Source organism: Fistularia commersonii, chromosome 25 (assembly GCF_037954325.1).
Source record: "Fistularia commersonii isolate RoL2024-O1a breed Wild chromosome 25, RoL_Fcom_v1.0, whole genome shotgun sequence".
Classification (NCBI taxonomy): Eukaryota; Metazoa; Chordata; class Actinopteri; order Syngnathiformes; family Fistulariidae; genus Fistularia; species Fistularia commersonii.
Window position 1 is genome coordinate 2,867,485 of NC_141308.1, and position 23,900 is coordinate 2,891,384.

Below are 23,900 nucleotides of genomic sequence, written 5' to 3' on the forward strand. Positions count from 1 at the left end.
TGTCCATCTCTGTTCCCACCTGATTTCCTTTTGTAGTTAGCCTAATCACAGCTGCACAGAACACCATTCCACCATCAAGCAGAGAGGAAGCTACATCACTGACTAAAAGGACCAGACAAGCTCTTAGCCCTCTACGCCTCTACCAATTCTGTGCTAAAAGCAAAAGACTTTCATTGTGACTAAGCTGGCCAAAGTTCTTTTTGTGTGCATTTTGTTGCATTTCTTGGATGATCTATAGCCTTTTCCTCTCAACATATTGAAAAAACAACAAAAGAATGAAACCGTATACATCCTCCTGAAAAACTGGGTAATTTTCTAACAGCATTTGATACATGAAAAACATCCTAGCTGAATTAAAACTGCTCCACTTCAATATTTTTGTGTTGCTTAGAACTTTAACCTTTTGATGACAGCCTTGTCATGGGACCAATCAGCATACATATTTCAGTTCTTTGAATAGATTTGTATCCCTAAAGTGAAATTTAGAGTCAGCCTTTCCTTAGCCTGTAAACAGATACAGACACTGAGAGCACTTTGTTGACTGCACTCTTTTGGCAGCAGTCAAAGGTTGGACATTTGAATAAAGGGCACTTTAGCTTTGGATGATTAAGAGTGCAAAGTTTTTATATTCTTTGCATCGATGGTTCATATAATAACAGATCTGATCTGACAAAACAACGGTAGCAGTAACTTGAAATATAATCTTCTTTATTACGGCATTTACTAAAAGCTAGAAGGCTACTTTACAGTTGTATTTATTGAAATAGGAGGACAAGTCTTGGCCTGTTTATTTGATTTTTTGATGTGTGATTGGGAGTGGGTTCAATTGCCAAAATATCACTGTTTTTACTGGGATACCCAAATGAGAATTAAAGCTTATCTAAGGCTGAGTTTAGAACTTTGCTCTCTTGAGGAAGGTTTATGCGAAAAATAAAGTGAATGATGAGTTGGGTTGGTGGGTATTCAAGTCAGATGACTTGGAGATTTGTCTAATGCCCTTTGAGGAGTATCGCAGTTTTACTTAGACATTCTTTAAACCTCCAATGGCTTCATAATAGAGCATTTCTGTTGGGGATACATTAAATGTTGGCAGAAAATGCAAAAATAAACATTTGATTGTTGCAGCCAAAACATTGAAAATTTACATTACTCAAAATGATCTACTGTTAAGGTATTTCTGGTCAATGCTTTAACATCCATTGTCACCAAAATATGTTACATCAGTGCTTTTTACTTGATGCATCTAAAATGAGATGAGTACTATTCAAATGAAAATTTAGTTAATCTTGGTTAATATTCTTTTACCATTAACTTAAGTAATTGTAATACATGTAGTTATTATAGAAGCCTCTAGTATTTGTTTTGGGAAATTGTAAGATATGGCGAGATACAAGAAAATCAACTGGTGACTGATTATTTTTTCTAATGTGTTTTTTTGTTATTCTATCAAAAATATAATTTATTATATATTAATTTGACTTATAAAAATAATTTTTAAGTCATGTTTACGTTTTTATATTGCATTGATAATGTCAGGAACCACTGTTGCTGTCCTTTCTAAAGCTGCCCACTAAACCAGCAATAAATTGGGCAAAGATATTTTCTGCATTGTAGAATTTTTGGTACATGTTTGGTTTGTTCTCTTTTCACCATTATTATGACTGTAGCTGACCTGACTATGTCTGGACTCCCCATATTTGCCATTAAGATTGGCCCGGTGGCAGTTCTTGTACCACCATGCTCCTTTGTAGGACAAGGCACAGTTAGTGACAGCGATGTCATTGTCTCTGTCTTTTGTAGAGAAGGGCCGTCCCTGGTGGTAGCTCAGAGAGTCGCCTAGGATCAGAGCAGAAAGACCCTCTTAAAAATCAGTACATATAAGGCAACATATGCTTTCGGTGGAAAATGATATAATGAGGGAATATGATGATCAGGTGAGAGGTAGATGGTGAGATATAAATGTGGGAGATGAAACTGTAAACTTTCATCTCTCTGAATTTGTTCAGGGAAAGAAAAAAATCAAATTAAAAAAAAGTGGATGACAGGTAAATCTGGCGCATGGTCATGCTGGCCTGCCATGAAATACATGAATGGAGAGGTTGTATGTGGAGGAATTATGTAGCAGGTGTGCAAAACCATGCTCGAGAGATGGGAAAGTATCCTCAGCTGAAGGTTTTAGAAAGAGCGTAGGATGCATTAATCGCATGATTCAATATAATGGTTTGATATGAATGCTTGTTGAAATCTGTGATACGAATGATTAATTAAGCAAGTCAGTGCAGGCATTTCAAATAATCAAGCACATATTTAATGACAATGCAAAATATTTCACAATGTTAAGCAATTAGTTGACTCAAGCATTTATAATGGACCTTTTACATACCAGCGGTGCCATTATACTCTCCTATCCTGAGCTTGTAGAGGTTCCTCGCATCTCCAACAGAAAATTTATCATAACTGGCGTAGACAGACTCCTGTCCATCCCTCATGTCAATCCTTAGCTCATAACGTCCCTGAGCTGCAATCCTTTGGATGTTGTCCAGACCTGCAGAAAATTAAAAATCCCTGTTCATTGGATATCCTTCAGACAAATATCCATCGTATAGCAATTACATTCAAGGTTTCAATTTAACTATGGTATTTTTTTGCAATCTGGGAAGAAACTAATTTTACAGAAGAGAACTCACCATAATCATAGTGGATAAGATAAAATAAGATAAGAAAAGATAAGAATGGGTGGAGTGGTGTGTGTGTGTGTGTGTGTGTGTGTGTGTGTGTGTGTGTGTGTGTGTGTGTGTGAGTGGGTGCACGTGTGTGTCTATGCGTGTGTGATGGACAACTTATTTGTCCATCAGCTCAGAACTATTACAAAGTACTAAAAAAATGAATAAGATATATACCAATAAATAAGTGAGTAACTTTTTCATTTAATCTGTTTTGTAATTTTTTTACATCAAGAATGAAGATTTTCCTTTTGTAATTCAATGTAGTTAGTCACAGAAGCATAATAAATTAAAAGGGTATATACCAATATTTTATATTGTGATCCAAATTTAATAGACTTTTTTAGGCAAAAATTGTTTTCATCTATGATTCTACTTTAGGAATTAAAAAAAATATAGGATTCCCTGGACTGCGTCGTTACAATTGCATAGGTTGTTAAGTATCTATTGATATTGTTATTGATTACACATTTTTCTCCATATATCATCTTCAGTGCTGTTGATCTAAGACAGTTGCCACAGACAGCGCTTAACTAGAGTTTCCCAACAATGCATTCTACGTATTGCATAACAATGATGCTTGTACTGGCCTCTATCTGTGTCGTCTCTTTTTTTGTTGATTTAATAAAGTACCATTTAGGGTGACCAAAAAGTTCAAGAGTTCCGTTGAAGTGGGCACGGTGTTTCTCCATTCTGCCAAAATGTTTTGTTGATATCCTTTGCCCCGTTTTGTGATTTCTGTTTACCCGTCACTTTAACTCCATTGGATACTTGAGCTTCGGCTGATATAGATGTACACTGCACTGTTCAGGAGGTGCGCATTACATATAGAGTACATATAGAGTACAGAGTATAGAGTCCTGTGACGTCTATTCTTTAAATGTGATGCTTTTGTCCTCTGCAAGGACATGGTCAGTGGAACCTCTGACCACTTATATTTTGATTTTGACTCAGGAGTGGTCTACATAGAGAACTGAATACTGCACCCTAATGCCCCTTTGAGAGAGGTTTCCCACGACTACGGAAAATATTGATGCAATTCTAACAATACATTTTAATTTTCTGACTTTTGTTCCATCGATCAATACATAATAATTAGTAAATGCAAGAGATGAGGCAAGCTCTGTCCTCTGTGTATCTTGGGAGGTCTGTAAGCAAATGGGGTACAGATGGGGTGTGATGTTCAGTCAAAAGCTTGTCCTTTTCCAGTTTTTCAAGGTAGCTGACAGATCTCACCTTGGTCTTTCCTAGGTGGCTCTCTAAGCAGACTGGAAAGGTTGGAAAGGGGCTGTTTTTGCATTGCCATTGTAGTCTGAAGCATTAAACCTGATTTGGCTACAATATCTTTCTCTTGCTGAGTCATTCTCCTGTCACCCATTGATCAAGGAGGTCCAGTAATGGTGAGTTGCTATCATATGTTCTATTAACTGTTATATAGGAATTTGGGCGTCTCTCTCTGTGATCTTGCAGTGATACTTATGCTTTTTGGACTTCATTCAAGATGTCATTGGCAAGATACAATGCTAGTTTCTCTACCATACGGAAAATCATTGCAGTTGGAGTATTAATAGAATTAGAATTATATTAGATTATGCACCCATGGCACTCTTTAATAAAGTAACTGGGCTGCAGTATGTTTAAAAACGATGCACTCTAATGCTCAGATTGATTCTTATTAAGCCATTGCTTCTGAAGTAGCGATGCCGGGGGGGGGGGGTTCCCCCGGGGAACATGCTTATGTTGTAGTATTAGCTCTATGGCGGGAGTGCCAAATTAATTTTGGTTTGGGGGCCACATATGGACCAGTAAAATCATAGCGTAATTACCTAGAAAGTAGAACTAAGTCCAAAGTTTTCCTTGGTTTTAGTGTAAAGGAGGTAAACAGGTAAATTATAAAAAACAACCTGAGATTCTCAAAGAAAAGTAAGTGCAATTTTTCAACAACACTTCGCTTCAGTTCTGTCATCTCTCCGTGGGTTTTGTGTTATTTTTCGCCACGTTGAGTCTCATCGTTGCACCGAAACTTGCTGTATCCACACCAAGTATGCAGGTTTCTTTTTCACCTCAACAAACAAATAAGAAGTGTTGTGCCATGTTGCTAACACTGACTAAAACAGTGTGCCCATAGCAGAAAATATAACAACTGCATTTTTATTCAATAAAAGTTGTTCATGATTTTTAATGTATTTTTTCAAAGTGTAGTTTTACTCCAGGGGCCGGATTGGACCCCCTACATGCCATATGTCTCCCACCCCTGATTTATGTGTTTATTATGTTTATTATGTTTATTATGTTTATGCTGCGTTGTGACTACAGTGGCAGACAAGGAAAGACCGGTGTGTTTACTGTGTTTAAAAATGTTGGCAGCGGACAGCATGAAGCCAAACAAGTGAGGGCGTCACCTAAAGACATTACACCCCTATTACGCTGATAAGCTACATGAGTTTTTCAGCGAAAACAGGCCGAATATTGCCAACAACCATCCCACTTTTATGAAAGCTTCTTCAGTAAACCAGCAAGCACTGTTATGTTAGTAAATGTTAATAAAGTTATTCTTGGTTGCAAATTGAAAATGATTGAGAAGCACTGGATTAAACCATACAATAAATGTGTTGTTAATTTGGTTGCCCTTGTAGCTTTACAAATAAAAGATATTAAGAACAATACTAAAACATTATTAGACGAAGAACCAGAATTTGTGTGTGGTGAAACTCTTTTCACGCCACCCAAAATGTAATTTTGAGGTATCGTAAATATTTTCCCTTTGGTTCCATCAGAAACCCCCCGGATGTTCTTAGGTTTTAGTTTAAAATGGAAAATGTTGATGAAAATAATAGCTAAATAACTTTCCACCTATACATTTTCATTAAATCGCAAAATCATCAGGAAATTTCGAATTAGCTTGATTATAACATACATCAGAGCACAAATTTGCAGCTCTGACTGCGTCTAGCCATTGACATTATCGAAATGCATTATTTGATGGACCATAGTTCAGTCAGAGTTCACAAGAAAAAATGAGTACCTCAATAATCGACGTGCCTGTGGTGATCACAAAATTCAATTTGAGGGTCTGGATTTCTGCAGACCAGTTGTTGCTCTGACTGCAATATTTGCAAAGGACGGTGTGGAAGATGAGGGCTACAAAATTCTTAATACCAGTATTACCAATACCAGTATTAATACCAGTGAGGTCATTTAAACAGCATTTTGATATTTTTAATGACAATATATATATATATATAATTTTTTGGAATTTGTTTTCAAAAACGAGGAGCAATCGTTCCATCGATTTAAGAGGTATGTACATTTATAGGGAATAGAATTGAAGATGACTATTAACCTGTGACTTAGGAGAGCCTTTCAGACTGCCCAAATACAGGTCTGATTTCACGCTGCATTTCATATAGTTTGATCAAAAAAAGTAAGAAATTTGCCAAATTTAAATGAGCAATTATCTAACACAAATGCTATTGTCTACATTATATGATCTTAATACTTCCTTGGTCGTCTTCTCCTTTATGGCTTTTCCCTTCAATTAACTTTCTCTATCTAACCCTATTCTGTGTATCCTCCTCTCTCACACCAACTGTCTTCATATCCTCTCTCACTATGTCTTTAAATCTTCTCTTTGGTCTTCCTCTAGACCTGCCTGGCAGCTCCAATTCCAGCATCCGTCTGCCAATATATTCATTATCCCTTCCCTTGTACATGACCCAACCATCTCAGTCTGGCTTCTCTGACCTTCTCTCAAAAACATCTAACATGTGCTGTCCCTCTGATAGACTCATACCTGAACCTATCCATCTTCATCACTCCCAAAGAGAACCTCAACATCTTCATCTCTGTGACCTCTAGCTCTGCCTCCTGTCTTTTCGTCAATGTAACTGTTTCTAGTCCATACAGCATTGCTGGTCTCACTACTGTCTTGTACACCTTTCCTTTCATTCTGGCTGACAGTCTTCCATCCCATAGTACCCCTGACACTTTTCTCCACCCATTCCAACCTGCTTGAACCTGTTTCTTAACCTCTTTTCCACACTCTCCACTGCTCTGGATTGCACTTCCTCAGTATCTGCCTTTATTAAATATGAAAAAGCCAATAATAAAGGTAGAAATAAAATCATAAAAATATATTATAATTGCCCAAAGGTGAAAACTTATCTAATTTACCATTTTAAAGTATTAAAATGAATTTCTCTTGAGAGATATGTGAAAAAAGAAAATGAAAAAAGAAAAAAACATGCAAAGAAGCATATGGCAGGTCATTTCTATCAGAAAATGCAATTAATCAGAAGTAATTCACTCTTTCAGCCCAGATACAGTATTTTGATAAGACCCATGTCTTGAAAACTTTTTACATCTTGCAAACAAAAATGGTAATTCAAAATCCAAATATTGACAAAATATTTATCAAAACAGTGATGATATTGAGCAACATAATCAAAGTCCAAACAAAAAAAGAGTTTGAATTGGAAAACTGTGACACTTTAAGTATTATGGATGAGATATATTTCAGGGATTTTCTTTAAGCTCCCAAGATGAATAGAATATTTAATAGAACTGCTAAGGATACACCAGCAGCTCTCTAGGATAAAAGCTTGAATACTGATAAGCACCATGTCCGACATCTTTGTCAGATGGGTTTACTAACATGGATGGTTGGTATTGACAGGAGTGGTGGAGTTGCCCTCATCTGCCCATAAATACATGCTGCAGTTTTTTGAGATATTTGACTTTCCCGTGTATCTCCAGCGACACAGATGCAAAGCTCATTTGATCCCTGACAGGCGATAAGGTCCCAAATCGACTGCGGAGATTGGAACTGTCTTCAAAATCAGATTACAGCGAGCACCTATTTGGAAAAGAACCTGTGCCACTTCTTAACTTCAGAGAAACCTTTAATATCCACTTTTCATAAAAACAGACCATTTCAAGAAAGAAAAAAAAAAAAAATTCTCAATCCTTTGCTAATAAGTAGAAAGCTGGTTGACGTATGAACGTAAGTCTACTGCCATATGTCATTGGAAAGGAGATAAAACTAATGTTACAACCCACAAGCACTTAGTGTGACGGGAAGAAAAGCAATTGTTGTAATAAAATTGTGGTTAACCCTCAATCATCTTTAATTTGCATTCTGTCATTATCTTCAATTAATCTAACCACTGTAATTTTCAACAGTTTTTCCTTTAACAGTTTCATGGGGTTATTAACAAGGGATATTAAAAATTCATTTTGACACACTACTGCACTTGTGTCCTATTATACTGCCAATATTATAAACCTGCCAGATTTTATTACCAACGTTTCTCGAGCGCTAAAGGGGAGGAATAAAAAAAAAAAAGAAAAAACCCGTAGATGAGAATGGGATAATAGTCACCTCCACCATAGTTTCTCTCTGTTATTACATCATCAAAATGACATTGTGTTCTGCATAAAACCTGGCAGAGGTCACTGAGAGGGGAGAATAGATTGCTCAGGAAAAGTCATAAAAATGGCCATTTTCAAAGTGTAACGAATAATAATGAAAGCTTAATTATCTCGCTCTTTTTCGCTGGTGGGGTAAGTGTGTCTCTTGGATTAAATATCAGTGTTTATGGTTCCATACTCTCCAATATATTGCTGTTCTGTGAGTAGAGAAAGTGATTAGCGAAATGTTTAATATAATATCTCTCACAGGCATCGCTCGATAATCAGATAATCAGAAGAATGAAAAATGAAGGTCAAGCTGCTTAGTGCCAATATATTTGGGATATACTTGGTATTATGAAAAGATGGAAAATTTATAGGCACTTTATAAATAGTAAATGTATGATTCTTAAGTAAATAAGTACATGTGTCATTCTTAACCCTCATATTATGTTAAGGGTCAATTTGACCCATTTCACCCATTGACCCAATGGGTGAAAAATGACCCTTAACATAATATGAGGGTTAAAAGGCCATCATTGTCACTTTTTTGACGAAACTTTTTTTTTTGTCAATAAAAAGGTTTTTCAACAACACTGTCAAAGTGTTGTTGAGTAAAACACTGAACCCCTCATTGCGCCCCTGGTGCTGTTCACTAGTTGCCGTCTGCTTATGGTTCATCCATGATGGAGTAAATGTAGTGGTCAAATCCTGCTTCTGTTGTGCTGTATGTATAATAAATGTGAAAATGTTTTTTTTTTTTACAAGAAAGCTGTTTATCAACGGCACATGCTATGTCTATATATGGAAACGAGTTCCTGACAGATTTGCAAGAGTCAAGAGACTCTTACTGATCTTTCAATGATTGCTGTCGACAGATATCAGGCAGCGTTGCACGGTCAGAGTCTTGCCACTGTGAGCCCCCCTGACAGTGTCGACCTTTCCGGACAGAGAGGGAAGCACTGAATTTAAAAACGAGGAACTTATTCTACAGGCTGTGTCATACAACCTTTCCTCTCCTGGTCTGAGTTGTATGTATGAGAAGCAGAAGAAAATCCGGCATTATCTCGTAGTTTTGTATTTACTGTTTACCTTAGTCCTCCATATTGAACAGAAAAGAAGTGCCACTGACACTTTTAAACTCAAACTCTGGGACACCTATCACATGCATGGCCCTGTAGACTGTTTTCACACCAGGAAAAGATAAGGATTTTAATACGATGCTGGAGTTGTGCATCTTGGGCCCCTGATTGAATATTATTGTGAATAACTTTGTAGATACTCCTGCTTTAGAGTCTCTGAAACCATTGTCACCTCAAGCTAAAAAAAGATGCTCATCTTTACATTCTACACTTAGACTACAAGTTATGTCTTGGCAATTCACAAAGAGGCCCTCATGGGGGCAAAGTAGCAGTGCCATAGCCTCAGGTAACATTAAGCTTCTTTTATGCACAGAGAGGTCAGAATACAGTGCTGGAAAAAAGACGGGCTCAAAGGCATGGAGGGTGGAATGAGGGGGTGGAGGCTAAAAAAGGTAGGAATAAAGTTGCCCTGATATCTAGATGTGGTGAATTTTTGCTGACATTCCAGCGCTGTTTATAAATGTATATATACTAGAAAAAGTAGAAAGTGGAAAAGGGAATGGTGATAGTTTATTCAGTAGTAACAAGATAGCTACAATGTTTCCCTTTCTTCCCTATGATGGTGTCATTTACATATACTCTCCTCTGTCAAAGTAAAACGATAGCTCCACTTTGGTTAAAAGCAACAAATGGTTTGTTTGTATCAGCTGGCATTGTCGAGGTTATTCATTTCCTGCAAAAAACATTAAGTCCAGTGACTACATCTTCACTGCGGTGATGAACAAAAATAATTGCAAAAGCAGACAACAGCAATCGATCCCACTTAGCTAGACTGTAAACAAACACATCAAAATAAAACTATTAAACAACAGGGAGAGCCCAGGACCCCAGAAATGCAATCTTTTTCATTAGTTTGCATGATGGTTTCACCTGAAATTTAGGATGAGTGAGCTCTAAAAGTCTGTTTATTGACTAAAAGTCTGTTTAAATGATCTATTTCAGTGTGCGTGGTCCCCAGTGGACTGATCCCATCGTCATTTTGTATGACAATCCAAGTTAGCAGTGTAATTGAGTTCCCACAGTTATACTCTGGGGGTAATAAACAGGCAAATCAATATCCTAATGTTATATAATGTTTCTGCAAAATGGAAACACAGAAACACAGAAAGAAAGCAAGAAAGCAAGAAAGCAAGAAAGAAAGAAAGAAGGAAAGAAGGAAAGAAGGAAAGAAAAACAGGAAGACAATAGTATTTTTATCCTATACTCATCTGCACCAAAAGATTGAAGCAAAGAGCATAAAATAACTAACAAAAATATATTCTAAAAAATAGCTATAGATATAGATATAGTCATAGATATAGATATTGTAGCGTTTTAGTCAGGGAAGCACCCGGGTGATGGTAAAACGTCTGTTTAATAAGCAATAGCTGTTGTTGGCCACAACCACGCTGAACAAGCCTGCAATACAACTAACTGTTACTGCTCAATTCCAGGTGAAAAAAAAAACAAGCATCAACATAAACCCCAACATTTGTGACTTGTCATTTATAAATATAGATATAGAATGTGATTATAAATATAGTACAGGAAGCAATTACTTATTGTTAAATCTGGTGATAAATTTGACGCTATAGTGTCAGGTACTGAAAATTAAGATGATGGAGAGACCCACAGCATTGCGGCATTTTATTAAAAAAGAAAAATCTTAAAAATATATTGCAAAGATTTGTCCTCCTCTAATTGATAGCAACTCATCAGGCTTTTCTGGTCACTGGAGTAAGGTATACTGTAGATAAAGAGTCATACAACCATCGGAAAACTAGAACATAGATTAAACAATATGGGTGGCATTCTGAGCCCCAACAGAGCAATATATATATATATCAAAGATCAATATATAAATTGCTGCTGAAATTAGGAGCTGTGCTGATAGAATATTTAAAAAAAGGCTTCAAGAAACTTGTGATTTTCTGGAAATAATGGTTTGAACCAATGTATTTAAATCAACCTGAGTAGTGAACAAAACAAACTTTCAATCTTGAAATTATTTCGTTAAAGAAATCCATTTTTCTTAACCTTGACACCAACCCATCAACGACAGAAACAGTTGACAGAATGACAGTCTTACCCAGCCAGAATTCATCCTCCAGGTTCCCAAAGCCAACACGATAGTCACTCCATTTTCTAGAAAAATCTGTCAGACCATTCTGACGGCGCTGGAATACCTTAAAAGAATAAATGAATAAATAATTGAATAAATGAACAATTTACCCAGTTTAAAATAACTAAATAGAACTAACGCCATGCTCAAAAGAACACTCAATGTAAGAACTCAAGAAGTAGGCTGAGGGAAGTTCCGTTTTCGTTCTCCTATCTTTTTTTTTTTTGCATTAAACGGTACAGTTACACCAGAAATGATCAAATTGTGTATAAAAACGCGTTAAAAGAGACTTACAATCCAGCCTCCGTCATCAGTGGTCATGTCACAATAGACCTGCACACCCTGGCTGTGGTCTCTATTGATGTAGATGGTGTAGACACCACTAAGCGTCTCTCCATTCAGAAGATGTTGGGCACAATTCTGAGGCGCTGCAAACAGACGACTCCCTGGGGAGGTGTGCACGAGAGCGGTTATTATGATTTGCTTGTGTCTTTTCCCACTGCACTTTAGCTGATTTTCCTTCATCTTATTGTGGGGCACATTGGAAGATGGGTAGAAGAATAACAGCACCAGATGATGTATTTACTATCTGTTATTTTTTAAAACATTACAGATATTTAATATAAAAAACTAATCCCCTCAGCGGTAAGCATTTTTCATTCTGGTCCTTATTCCAGGAGATGGCATTTTGTTGTTTGTGAAAGGCCCTGATGAACCGCTTCACAATTTGTCCAAAGCACAAAAGAGCAAATAGACAAAGTTATATTGTAGTCAGACCATGAGTTGCTTCTGCTTTCTATTAAGAATGAACACAGTATTTGTGCCCCTGAGGTTTTCCTTAGTTGTTGGTACACAGATTGCTGCTGTCACTGTCTTACTGTCAGTATAGCTGTGATTTTCTGCTTTTGTACAGGAAAAATGTATTGGATATTTCACTGAATTTTCTATTCACACATTTACCCTAATTGAAAAAAAATAAATGTAGAAAGGAAACACCTTTCTATACATTTATATATAGGGAAGCCTCTGCATAATTATCTTGTCAGAGCAGAATGCTTAAAATGTTATATGCGGTGATATGTTCATTTGAAATTGATACTGAATTAAAACATTATTTTGTGTTGTGTATTGTGTTTATCTATTTGAGACAAACAGAATGACAGTGTCAGCTGAAGGTAGAGTCAGAGTCAAACACGTTCTATAAATATATTGCAGCATGTTGTGATGTTTGGGTCAAGGTCCCAGCATTTGTTTGGTTTGTTAAACAATATCAGCGTTCCACTGAGTAAGTAATTTTTTTTTTTTTTTTTTGTGCAATCATACTGCAGAACAAAATTTAAATATTGTGGATTCAATATAGTGTTTTTTAAACCAAGAGGTCTGGCAGACTGCAATACTTTTCTAAATTGTTGTCAATGTTACTTTGTGAGTAAATTTATATCAAGTTTATTGAGGTGTTTGTGAAAACAACTATACAATTTAATAGATGGTTTCTGTGCATGCTTGTGTATGCTGTATCTGAATGAACTTGTCCAAAGAACCTGTGGTGAAAGTAGTAGATACTACAGCGCTGGTGTCTAGTCCTCTCGCAGCTTGGAGCTTGACAGTATATTCTGTAGTCTCAGCAAGTCCCTCCAAACGAATCCATGTGTCTTCAGCATCTAGGATCAACTCCTAGAACACAAACACAAATTCTTGCATAAGACACAACAAAAGCATGCAACATACGCTGACATGAAGAGTACCGTCTTAAAAAGGTAAGAATTGAATGCCTGTCCATTAACATCCTCATGATAAAGCAGGCTGTGTCAACATTTAAAAAGAATGAAAAGCCAATATTTTGTTAAATTCATTTCAATTTTAACTGTAGAAAATAATTTAAAAACTGCTTGCCTGTTTCTGCAGTAGTAATTTATAATAGCAGGAAACAAAAAGTGCAACACTAAACACAATGAGATAAACGACTTCTATTGCTAGGCCTGGCAGAGCTGTGACAAAACAATAATTTCCTTTTCTTAGATGATTTGCTTTTGCATGTTGGCTTGAAAACATGAAAAATGAACAAGTAAAATTAAATATTTAACTTGTTTGGAAAAAAAAAAATCACATATTTCACACAATGTGCCCATGTGAATTATGCAGGGAACCAGCTGGTAAATGTTGTTTCTCTTTCTCCAAGGACAGCGATACGTTCGGTTTCAGGGTCAAGACAACATTTTATTGCGGGCAGAACAGACTTTTCAAGGGTAATATAAACTTCTGATCAGTTCTGAGCATGTGCTGTTAGAAACTACCAGCGAATGTGGACTTGTCTGTGAGTCTTGCAGTTTTATCATACCAAGAACACATGCAGATGTGAAACAGTGATCTGTACTTACAAACTATTATGGAAATAACAGATCAAAAATTCATCTTGCAAAACTATGCAATTTACAATGATTTGGTATCATAGCACATAAAGAAGCTGTAAAGCCGACCACGTGAAATATGTAGCAGGATTAAAGCAGCAGAATAAGGAGACAAATGAAGGAACAGTGCAGAAGATGCACTTCAGTGTCTGCATGCAGGAATCAGATCTGCCTTGAGTGCTTGTGTTATGACTCATTTATTGGTGAATTTAAATGGGGCATTGGAAGTTGAAGCACCTCTCAGATGACAATGAATATTTGAAAACTATCTAAAGAGCATGATCATGCTCAGTCCGTAAGTCTTGACAAGCTGGCTACTTTAAGGGAGGTAGTGTCTGTTTTGATGAGCAAGTGCTTTTTTAAAATATAGTTAAAGATGAAATCATTTGATACATGTTGTCAGCGTGAAGTGACACCTAAATAAAAAACCTAGATGTCTTACTATAAGCCTTTTCTCAGAAGGCAGGTTTCGTATCTGATTATAGAGTGAAAACAGAGATGTATTGTATTATTGTATGAAAAACTGTGATATCTAATAGATGTTAATATGTTGATATGTCAATACTGCTGTAGAGAAAACTTTTAGGATATACAAGGTTTTCTGTTAAAGAGAATATGAAACCTTCAGATTAGTTTGAGACCGTGAACCCAACTCTAGCGCACACCTAGTTTTTTGTTTTTTAAAAAACATCAAAATTATCAAATAAATAATTTAATAAATGAGTGAATGAATGAATAAATAGATACATTAACAATAGTAGAAGTTCTATTCATTGTACGTGGGTGACACCTCATGGTCGACCACATGCAGGTTCAATGAGAGACAGTGAAATGAGACAGTGAATGAGACATCATTACTGCGTTCAGTGTTTTCCAGTATGATCGTATGCCAAGCTTCAGAGGGGCAGAGTCAATCTTTCAGACACCTACAGTAAATGGCATTCATGCCCAAATTAAGCTGACCATAATAGGAAATTGTTCTACTTAATCCTGACTAGGCATTGGGAATTCCTCACCGTTCCAACCAGTGTTTTATTACCATCGCTAACCCACACTGACAAGTTAAATCAAAATAAACAATACCTCTATCAAGGTAATACCTCTGTTGGATTGGCAATTTCAATGTGTTTTTCCCTTGTGTTCATATTGATGTGCGTTATTGAATGTGTGAATCATGCTTGTGAGCCTCTGTCCAAATATGTGCATGCTCCACATTTAGGGATTATTTAATTAAAACCAAATGAAAGTGGTATTTATTATGCTCTCATGTTCTTTTCCTGAGTAGTGACACAAGTGTAATAAGTTGAATCAAGTGGGAGCACAATAACTCAGAACAGGCTGGATATACAGCAGGATTTCATGTGTTCAAGATAAGAGATCAAATAAACAAAAACACCAAATAGAAAATATCAACAATGTGTCTTTGTGTTGATGTGTTTGAGAGACAGTGGAACAGATATGAGTATCTGGGTGTGTGCACCACATACTTTACGGCTGCCATCAAATGACTTGTAGGTGAGCATGTAGTTGTCAATTTCTGCAATTGGTGGTTGCCAAGAAATGAGACCGCTGCGGTGATTCACCTCACTCGCTGTCAGGTTTACAGGGGCATCCATTGCTAGCAGAGAAAAGGGAGAAATAACACTCTTACAATGAGTTGAGAGGACAAATACATTGGACATAGATCCTCCATTTTTAAATATTAAAACATATCAAATTTTTAACAAGAAAAAGCAATGCATTGTTTCAATGTTCTGTCTTGCTTCAAAAAGTAAGTGAAACACAGGTTTATCCATCCTTTAGTAGAACATAGAAACAGTTTCATTAATTTTTGAAAATTTTCTGTTTTCATGGAGTAAAAAAAGATCATTGAAGAGTCAGTTTAGCCACCCATTAGTGCAAAATAGAGATAATTCATATATTCTCAATATATTTCTGTTCTTCCTCCTGTTTTTTCCTCACTGTTTGAATGGCGATCTAACCGTATGTACATCATAGTTGTATTTATGATGTAAAAATGTATCATAATATCAGTGTCTATGGTATTAACACATGCAATGCAGGATTCTTTAGATGACACACAAAGATTTCCCCCAAAATTAACAAGAAATTAAAACAAACTAATTACAATAAATAAGAAAAAATGCTTTTGGGTCTGCAATAAAAATGTGTAAGCAACAAAGTCATATCTGTGGAGGTTCTAAGTCATCCAGGTCATGGTGAATTCTTGTCAAAATCCTCTTGACTTGAATTTCTTCACTTGAAGAGGTTTCTCCCCTCTCATCCTAGAGGATTCTTCAGTTCTGAACGTCTTCAAGTGAGGAAATTCATTTCCAGTTGCCACGACAAGTAAGCAACAAAGAATTGATTACAAAATTGCATTCGTGGGAATTTATGGAAAACTCTGACCACAGGGTTTGTTGAATTTTGTTCGTAAATATTTACTTGAACCATATCTAACAGGGAACCTTATGTAATCTATTATACTAAATGTTGTTTTGACTGCATCATCGCATCAAGTTCTATGTTCTTGCAGAATACCTAATTAGGTCTGTGGGTCAATACAAACAGTTTGACTTGTTTCTCATTTATCCTTATTTGTGAAGATTTTAAGGCACATATTCAATGTCTTGTATTTTACTTATCTGTTCATGTCAATCACAGGCAGGGATGCCAAAGCTCAAACATATGTCTGACAGACAGAAAACAAAGGCTAAATCCTTTTGTGCTGGTCTGCAAGAGGTGTGCTTTTATTTGAATTCATTAACCTTTATAAAAAAATGTGCAAAGATATGCACACTTTTGCATGTGAACAGCTTACAAAACCATCAAGGGCATTGGCTCAGATTATTCACATTACTGTCATATCAGTATCCATAGCTTCAACAACTTGTAACAACCATTTGCATGGATTAGGATAATGAGTGGCTCTATGCTTTGATAAGATATATCAGCTATATAAAAATTCACACTACAGTAATGATTTATTTATAAGGTAGCTGTATCCCACGATATATTTATTTATTATGTAGCCATCAACATAACTCAAGGTATTCCGTGCCCTTTAATAATGTGATGTTAATAAAGACAAGATATACCTTAGCTATAGTTTCAGAAAACAAATGGCTGCTAATATTACCGGCTGTGCTTAAACAATATGTGCCACTACAGTAAGTAAGTTTAACATGTTACAAATTAGGTTCAACAGTTGCAAGACTGGGCAGCCAATACAAAGCTGAGATAAGTATGTATGTGCAAGTCAGTCTCTCTTATCAACAAACACAAGTAAGAGACTTATCAGGCACACTGCCCATACTTCATAGACTGTTTTTAGGTCACTGGCCAAGTACACTCTTTTTTGCTCAGTCTTTAAATTCCCTTGGCATGGAACTAGCACTAGATGAAGTAAAGCACCAATGACCCAACTTCCACTAAAGCTTGGCTGCCTGAATGAAATCAAATACACATGTTAAAGTAACTGTCGCCATGCCAATACTGCTGCAGGCCATCATCAAAGTATTTCTTTATTTGGATTTTTAGTCTTTTGATCCGCAAATCCAATACTTCCTATCTAAATACTGTCTGAATATAGATGGATAAAAGTAGCATAATGTCAATTATGCTGCTGTGTTCAGCAAAGAGGAGAGCAATGGTGAAGTTGACGAGTAGTTAGTTAGAAGATAGTTTTCAGAAAACGAAAAGCTCTTGCAAAAAAAAAAAAAATCTTTGGCCACGCTGTCATTTCAATGGGAGAATGCTGTATGTATGAATATATATATATATATATATATATATATATAAATATATATATATATATATATATATATATATATGTATGGAGTTTCAGAGTTTTCACACATATATATGTGTAGTATATATATATATATATATATATATATATATATATACTCTGAAACTCCATATATATACATATACAAATATATGGAGTTTCAGAGTTTTCACTCACACACACACACACACACACACACACACACACACACACACACACACACACATATATATATATATATATATATATATACATACATATTTATTTGTGGTCTTGCAACCTGCAAGACCACAAATAAATATCACATTTCGAACAAATTGGCTACATGTTGGTCATCAGGGATCTATTGCTTGCTGAATTTGGCAACAAATCTGCTTGGGGCTTGTTGTGATAAAGCTCTTTGTTGCTACCACTGCTTACCCATTAGTGAAAACTATCAATGCTCTTTCCAAAAAAGTCAGATGGGGAGACAGGCATTGCTTTTCAACATGAAAAGTGTACTAGATTTGTTGATTAGTTGTGCATGTATTCTCTAGTGTGGGCGCTATTTCTCTGATATTTTGGCCTTGGAGTTCCTGGCACCTTTTTTGCTTAATTATTATCTGTTAACTTTTATGAACCTGCTACTTTTATTATTTTTTTGAACAATTGGTATTCAGCGTGCTAAAGTACCTTAGCAGCCTTTTCTTAGCATCCATTATTTTTCAACCAATTCGAAAAGACAACTTGATCTGGTGCATCCTGTGTTCCCCAACAGATTAAGTATTATCAAATCTTTAAAAGACTTTTTTTTCCCATAATAGTATTCCCGCCATTGATTAGTAAGCCCACCATGAAACTGCTCATTATATCACTCCATCCAAATTCATTTTAGGTCTTTGTGCAAAGTTCCTGCAAGGCTTCATTGAGGTGCTTCTGTTGATCATTTATCCACATCAGAGGACCCTCACCTTAGTTTCCCCACCTTACATCATCTTTTTGAGTCTTTGTTTGAGCTGGTAGAGTATGATAGGAAAGAAATGTCCCCTTTCTTGGCAAATCTGTTTCTTGGAGTTACATCATTACTGTTGGACGGTGAGTTTACCAGTCATTCATCAATAACCAGAAGAAAAGAGGAAAAATGCACAAAAATGCAAAGTCCTCTGCAACCAAACATCACTATAGATGAAAGCTCTAATATGTAAATCTGCAACAGCGACGTCTCAATATCTTTATTCCCGTTGGTGGCTTCACTAACAGGACCGCCGAGACCAGACCTTACACAGCTTCACAAACTAGCAATATACATAAAATTTACACACTAATCTCTTCCAGTTAAAATGTCAAGGGCTATGTGTGTGTGTGTGTGTGTGTGTTAGTATAGATTTGTTCGAGTGTGCATACAACAGGAAAGATCAATGATGACTTAGTAATCAACAGCATGCACATGTCTAGATAACCTTTTGAATGGGACAATGATACACAGTTACACATTGCTTAAAGAGGAGGTTTTAATAGAAAGGACAAGCAGTTGATCAAGGGGTGATGAAAAAAGTGGAAACAAAGACATTGAGAAATGAAGTACTGCACAGGACAGGGGAGATTGTGTCAAGTATATGGTATTGTGCAAATATCCGTCTCCCCTACACTTTCTCATTTTTAAACTTAATTTTGTCTTTGCCCCTTCTCCGTTTTCTGTTTTCTGCCATTACCAGCAAAATGTCGGTCTTTCCTTTTCTTCCATCTCACTTTGTATTGTTTCTCAAATCACTTTCCATAACATTCCTGATGCATCTTCTTCATTTCTGCTTATCTGACAAGCTGCGACTGTAACTCAGGATTGTTGTAGAATTAACACATTGTAACTTGTTTGTTGTTATCCTCCTGTCTTGCAATACATAGATGCTGAAATATATGTGTATGGATGGTAGTTTGATGGGTATTTTTCAATTAATTAAAACTGCACAAAGTAGTCTGACTTAGCCTTGTTTTTGTATTTATTTTCATAATCCAGGCAGCAGGGTGGCGCACTGGTTAGCCCTTTGGCCTCAGAGCACAAAGGACCCTGGTTCGATCCTAACAAGGGCGCTTTTCTATGCGGAGTTTGCACGTTCTCGCCACGTCTGCGTGGGTTTTCCCGTGTTCTCCGGTTTCCTCCCACAGTCTGAAAACATGCGGCAGGTTAATTGGAAAAATGAGCCTTTGTCTGGATATGTGGCCCCGCAATTGACTGGCAACCAGTTGCCTGATGACAGCTGGGATAGGCTCAAGCATCCCTGAATGCAGGGTAAGCAGCAGAAGATGGATGGATGGTTTTTCATTATTCAATTAAATATGTATCTTTCCTCTCATACGCTCTCCTTTAAGTCTCATACTCTCTCCTTCAAGTTCAGCATTTCAGTCAGTGCATTGTGCCTCAGCAGGTAAGCAGCTGTCTACAGTTGTAGCATCTATGAATTTCCAAGGTTTTGAAGCTTTAGATTGGGATTCATTTTGGCTGTTTTTAATGTCTGAACACAACTGGTAAACAATGCAGAAGGAAAATGACACTGACACAGAGCAGCAGATGGGGAGGGCAGAATAGGCAGCAGTAATGTATTATAGATAGGCAGGAGAAAATGAATTATGTTTTGGAAAGTATAACATTTTTCCATTGCCATTTGGAAGAGAACAATCCCTCCTGGATGGTGTTGACAACTCCTTTGAACATTTGTACGCTTACAAATAACCCAAATGTGTTTCGGATGGATCCTGCAAATGGACTGATGGCGTAGAGGCATATGTTCTTACTGTGTTACAATTTTCCACAAGCGCTCAAGCACCAATATGCTGGAACTACAGGGGGTGAGAAAAACCATTATTGCTGCTTGGGTGGGGCGAATTATTGAATGGCTCACCTGTATATCACCCCTATCGACATACATACATACATACATACATACATACATAAACATCTCTGTCCAGTTCATAATGTCTTTCAATATGCTTTCCTTGTCACTTTAGAAATATACTAAGGCCCTGAGGTTGATATTTGTATTGATTGGAAACTCTTCTGTCCTTGAGTATTTAAGCTTCTTATCCTTACTTGACTGTCTTCGATCATGAAGACATCACAATCATTTAATGCATAGAAGGGAATATTCTTAAAATATGCTGTGTGAGTTTAATACTTAGAGGATGTTGAAGTGAAAGGGGCTACACTTTCCTTTCATGCATATGTCACGGAAAAGCATTGAAACTCATCTCTCCGACAGTGCGCTTTCCAAACAGAAGGCTGAGATGGGAAATAGACGATTTCCAATCAGTGGAGCAGATGTACAAAGACAGGCACTTGACCATTTGATCGATTCAGTCAGACACGGTATTCCCAATAAAATGCAACCCCTTTTTGTCGTATTCCATGGTCGTTGTCTACATCATTAGAATTGTTTTCAAATTATTTTGAAAGTCTAGCCAGGATAGACAGTGTTTTGCTGAAGGAAACTAGGAAACTTGACATACACAATGTATAAGCAAAGAGTCTGCCTCCCAGTGTGAATCCAATTAAATTGTAAGAGACATTTTTCATGTATGATATAATATGTGCATTATTGGCATGGGAGTAGGTATATGTAATTTTCCCCAGCTACATCTGTTTTTTAAAGTTGTTGCAACCCTGTCCAAATGTGCTGTCAGAGTTAGTTTGTGTTCCGACCAAATTTATCTCTGCTGCAATGCAGGACAGTACCTCTTGGTTCTCCTTGGGGGATATGAGCAGCTCTGCTGACTGAAAAGTTTTACTTTTCCTCAAGGATGAAAACAGTTTACAGAGCAGCAACTGAGCTTAAGTGGAATGGTTTCTTCACCTTAAAAATTGCCACACAGTTTTGTCACCAATTCATCAAAGGTGAAATATAGCTAGAATGAGTTATTCTGAGGAGAAGTGGGCAAAGCTGAACTAGGAATGTGCAAGTTTATTATTTGTTTCCAATCCTGTGAAAAAGGCCAACTAAATATCTATGATATGATTATAGCCTTATTATTATTTAGAGTATATTCAACGTATCATAGCTCACACACACGCACACACGCACACACACAAACACGCGTTCCTTTCTTTTTTTTTTTTTTCAATTTTAATTGTGGAACAGCACAACATACTTCACAGCATTCACTGCTGGGATCATAATAGATAAAATAAAAACATACGTGTTTGGATGTTGGTGATGACAGTTCCACTGGTAAGAGGGCCCTTTGTTGCATAAAGGGCTACAGAATAAGCGGTACTTGGTTTGAGCTTGGATAACTGATGTTCCTGCTTGTTACCTTCCACAAGGAAAGTGTCTGCCATCACTGAAAGACAGATATAGCACAGAGTCAAATTATTTTTTATATTTCTTTATTCACCACGTCTTCTCTTTTCAGTTTGATTGAAATTTACTTTCTTCCTTCTCTCTAGAATAATGCACAATAATGATCTCAGCAAGGAATTTTATCTTTTACAGCAACACAATTTAATCAGCTTTGGGGTACCCTCTCAATTCTAAAACTTTTGTACATTTCTAGTTTCTTTACAATATTTTGTGAAAAATATGATAAATTATGAACATTTGAATATCTGAATATTTTAGTATCTGAAACAAAATGTGACTGATGTAATCAGATCAAAAACATTACATTGAGAAAACATTAACATTTTCTCAATACATACACTAAATATGCATTTAAATATGTTGTATACATTTAAAAGCTTTTAGAACCTACCTTCAGAAACAAATCAATCATCTCATGGAATGAAAATAACTAAACATGTCATCTCTTTTTATCTATTTAACTTGTGAGGTGAACAAAGATGCAACCGTTTTGAAAATACTATCGTAATAATTCCATATACAAAGAAATCAATGTCCTAGAGGTGCTCAGCTGTTCTTCACTTGAAGTCGATGAAACTGAATGAGTTTGGCTAAGTTTGTCTCTAATTGCCTTGCAGTTAAACACAACAATTAAGGGAGCCAATTTAAATGGGGTGAAAAATGAATAAAGGATTCAAAGACCAAAACAGATAACTGTGTAACAAATTTATCATGTAATAACATTAGTCAATATCAGATTCATTTCAAAAAGATTGTCATGTGTTGAGTATTTTTTCTGGATGTCTTAGGAATATCATGCATTCCCTGCAGCAATGTTTAAGATATAACCCTTTTTTATTATTTTGTAATTATCACCGCAGTCCAGTGGATGGACATTGATATAATTCTATTGACATGTACAAATCAAAATTCCAATAATATCATATTACAAATCTTATATTCAATTTAACAGATACCTCAGTGGTTGGATGGCCGGTTGCCAATACAAAAAAAAGAAACATTCAGTAATGAAGGGGCCTGTTCATTGAAATACAAGTTTTATGGACCTCAGTTTAATACTCTGATACTCAAGGGAGTTTGTCTTACATTGCAGTTACCCAAACCCTGTCTAAATTTCTTTGTCTCTTTATCTGAAATCATTTGGAAGCAATCCAGCCAGTTGGGTGTAATTTGCATGTTGGCTCCGAAAACTAATACAGATTTCTCAGGATAACCAAGCAGTTGGGACAAGAAAAAATGTGTGACACATTTTTTCCAACCAGTTTAGAAAAGTCAGAGAGACTGTGAGGATTAAGATGAAGTATTCAAACTTTTGACATGTGACATAAACAAAGCAAAACCAACCAAAGAGAATAAAAAGAAAAAAAATCTAGTTTTTTTTTTTCCAAATGCTTATAAGACCTGTCATTGAGTAGTATTTATTAGAAACACCTCACAACTGAAACATAACCTTTTTTTCACCTGTTTGTGGTTTACTTGGCAACTGAAGGGAGTGAATTATAAATAGATCTTAAAAAGTGGAGCTATTTGAGAATCTTACACATACGTAGTAATGGCAAATGAGGTGTGCATGCGGTACTTGACTCAGAAAATGTATGTAAATGTATGTATGCAAATCTATGTCTTGTGATATGTGCACTGTTCTCGCCCAGGCCTATAAACTATTCACAAAGCATGACAAATGAGTCCATGTTCTGATATTTATTCATTTTCTTTGTTGCGTTTTTCAGGAGAACCCTGACTTTAACTATCTCCTATTCCCGTTAAGAAAGGAAGAAAAGAAACGGGTAAAGGGATCAGTTCTCAGTGCAAAATTCTTTCTGTCATTTGATATTTATATTATTAATGAGAAAAGGACCACCACTGAATATCCCATAATAAGTGCTGTGTAATAATATTTCACCGCCAATGCAGACCAGAGAGAAAAGGGGCACTGATAATTTTGTCTTATCAGGTCCACAGTACACGATGGAATATTTGGTCTGTTTAAAATAAA

At 36.3% G+C, this 23,900-nt stretch overlaps 1 protein-coding gene across 5 annotated transcripts in view; it reads right to left on the reverse strand.

The window, feature by feature from the left end:
* The window catches only part of tnr (tenascin R (restrictin, janusin)), a 156,221-nt gene that overhangs the window by 3,446 nt on the left and 128,875 nt on the right, over positions 1–23,900 (reverse strand). For all 5 annotated transcript variants that reach the window (XM_086172865.1, XM_086172868.1, XM_086172864.1 and 2 more), the window contains 7 exons: positions 21,741–21,884; positions 15,271–15,401; positions 12,917–13,049; positions 11,670–11,821; positions 11,343–11,439; positions 2,384–2,545; positions 1,673–1,836 (listed from right to left, as the gene is read on the reverse strand). In XM_086172865.1, coding sequence (XP_086028991.1) covers positions 1,673–1,836; positions 2,384–2,545; positions 11,343–11,439; positions 11,670–11,821; positions 12,917–13,049; positions 15,271–15,401; positions 21,741–21,884 — 983 coding nt within the window. The remainder of the gene's footprint in view (positions 1–1,672; positions 1,837–2,383; positions 2,546–11,342; positions 11,440–11,669; positions 11,822–12,916; positions 13,050–15,270; positions 15,402–21,740; positions 21,885–23,900) is intronic.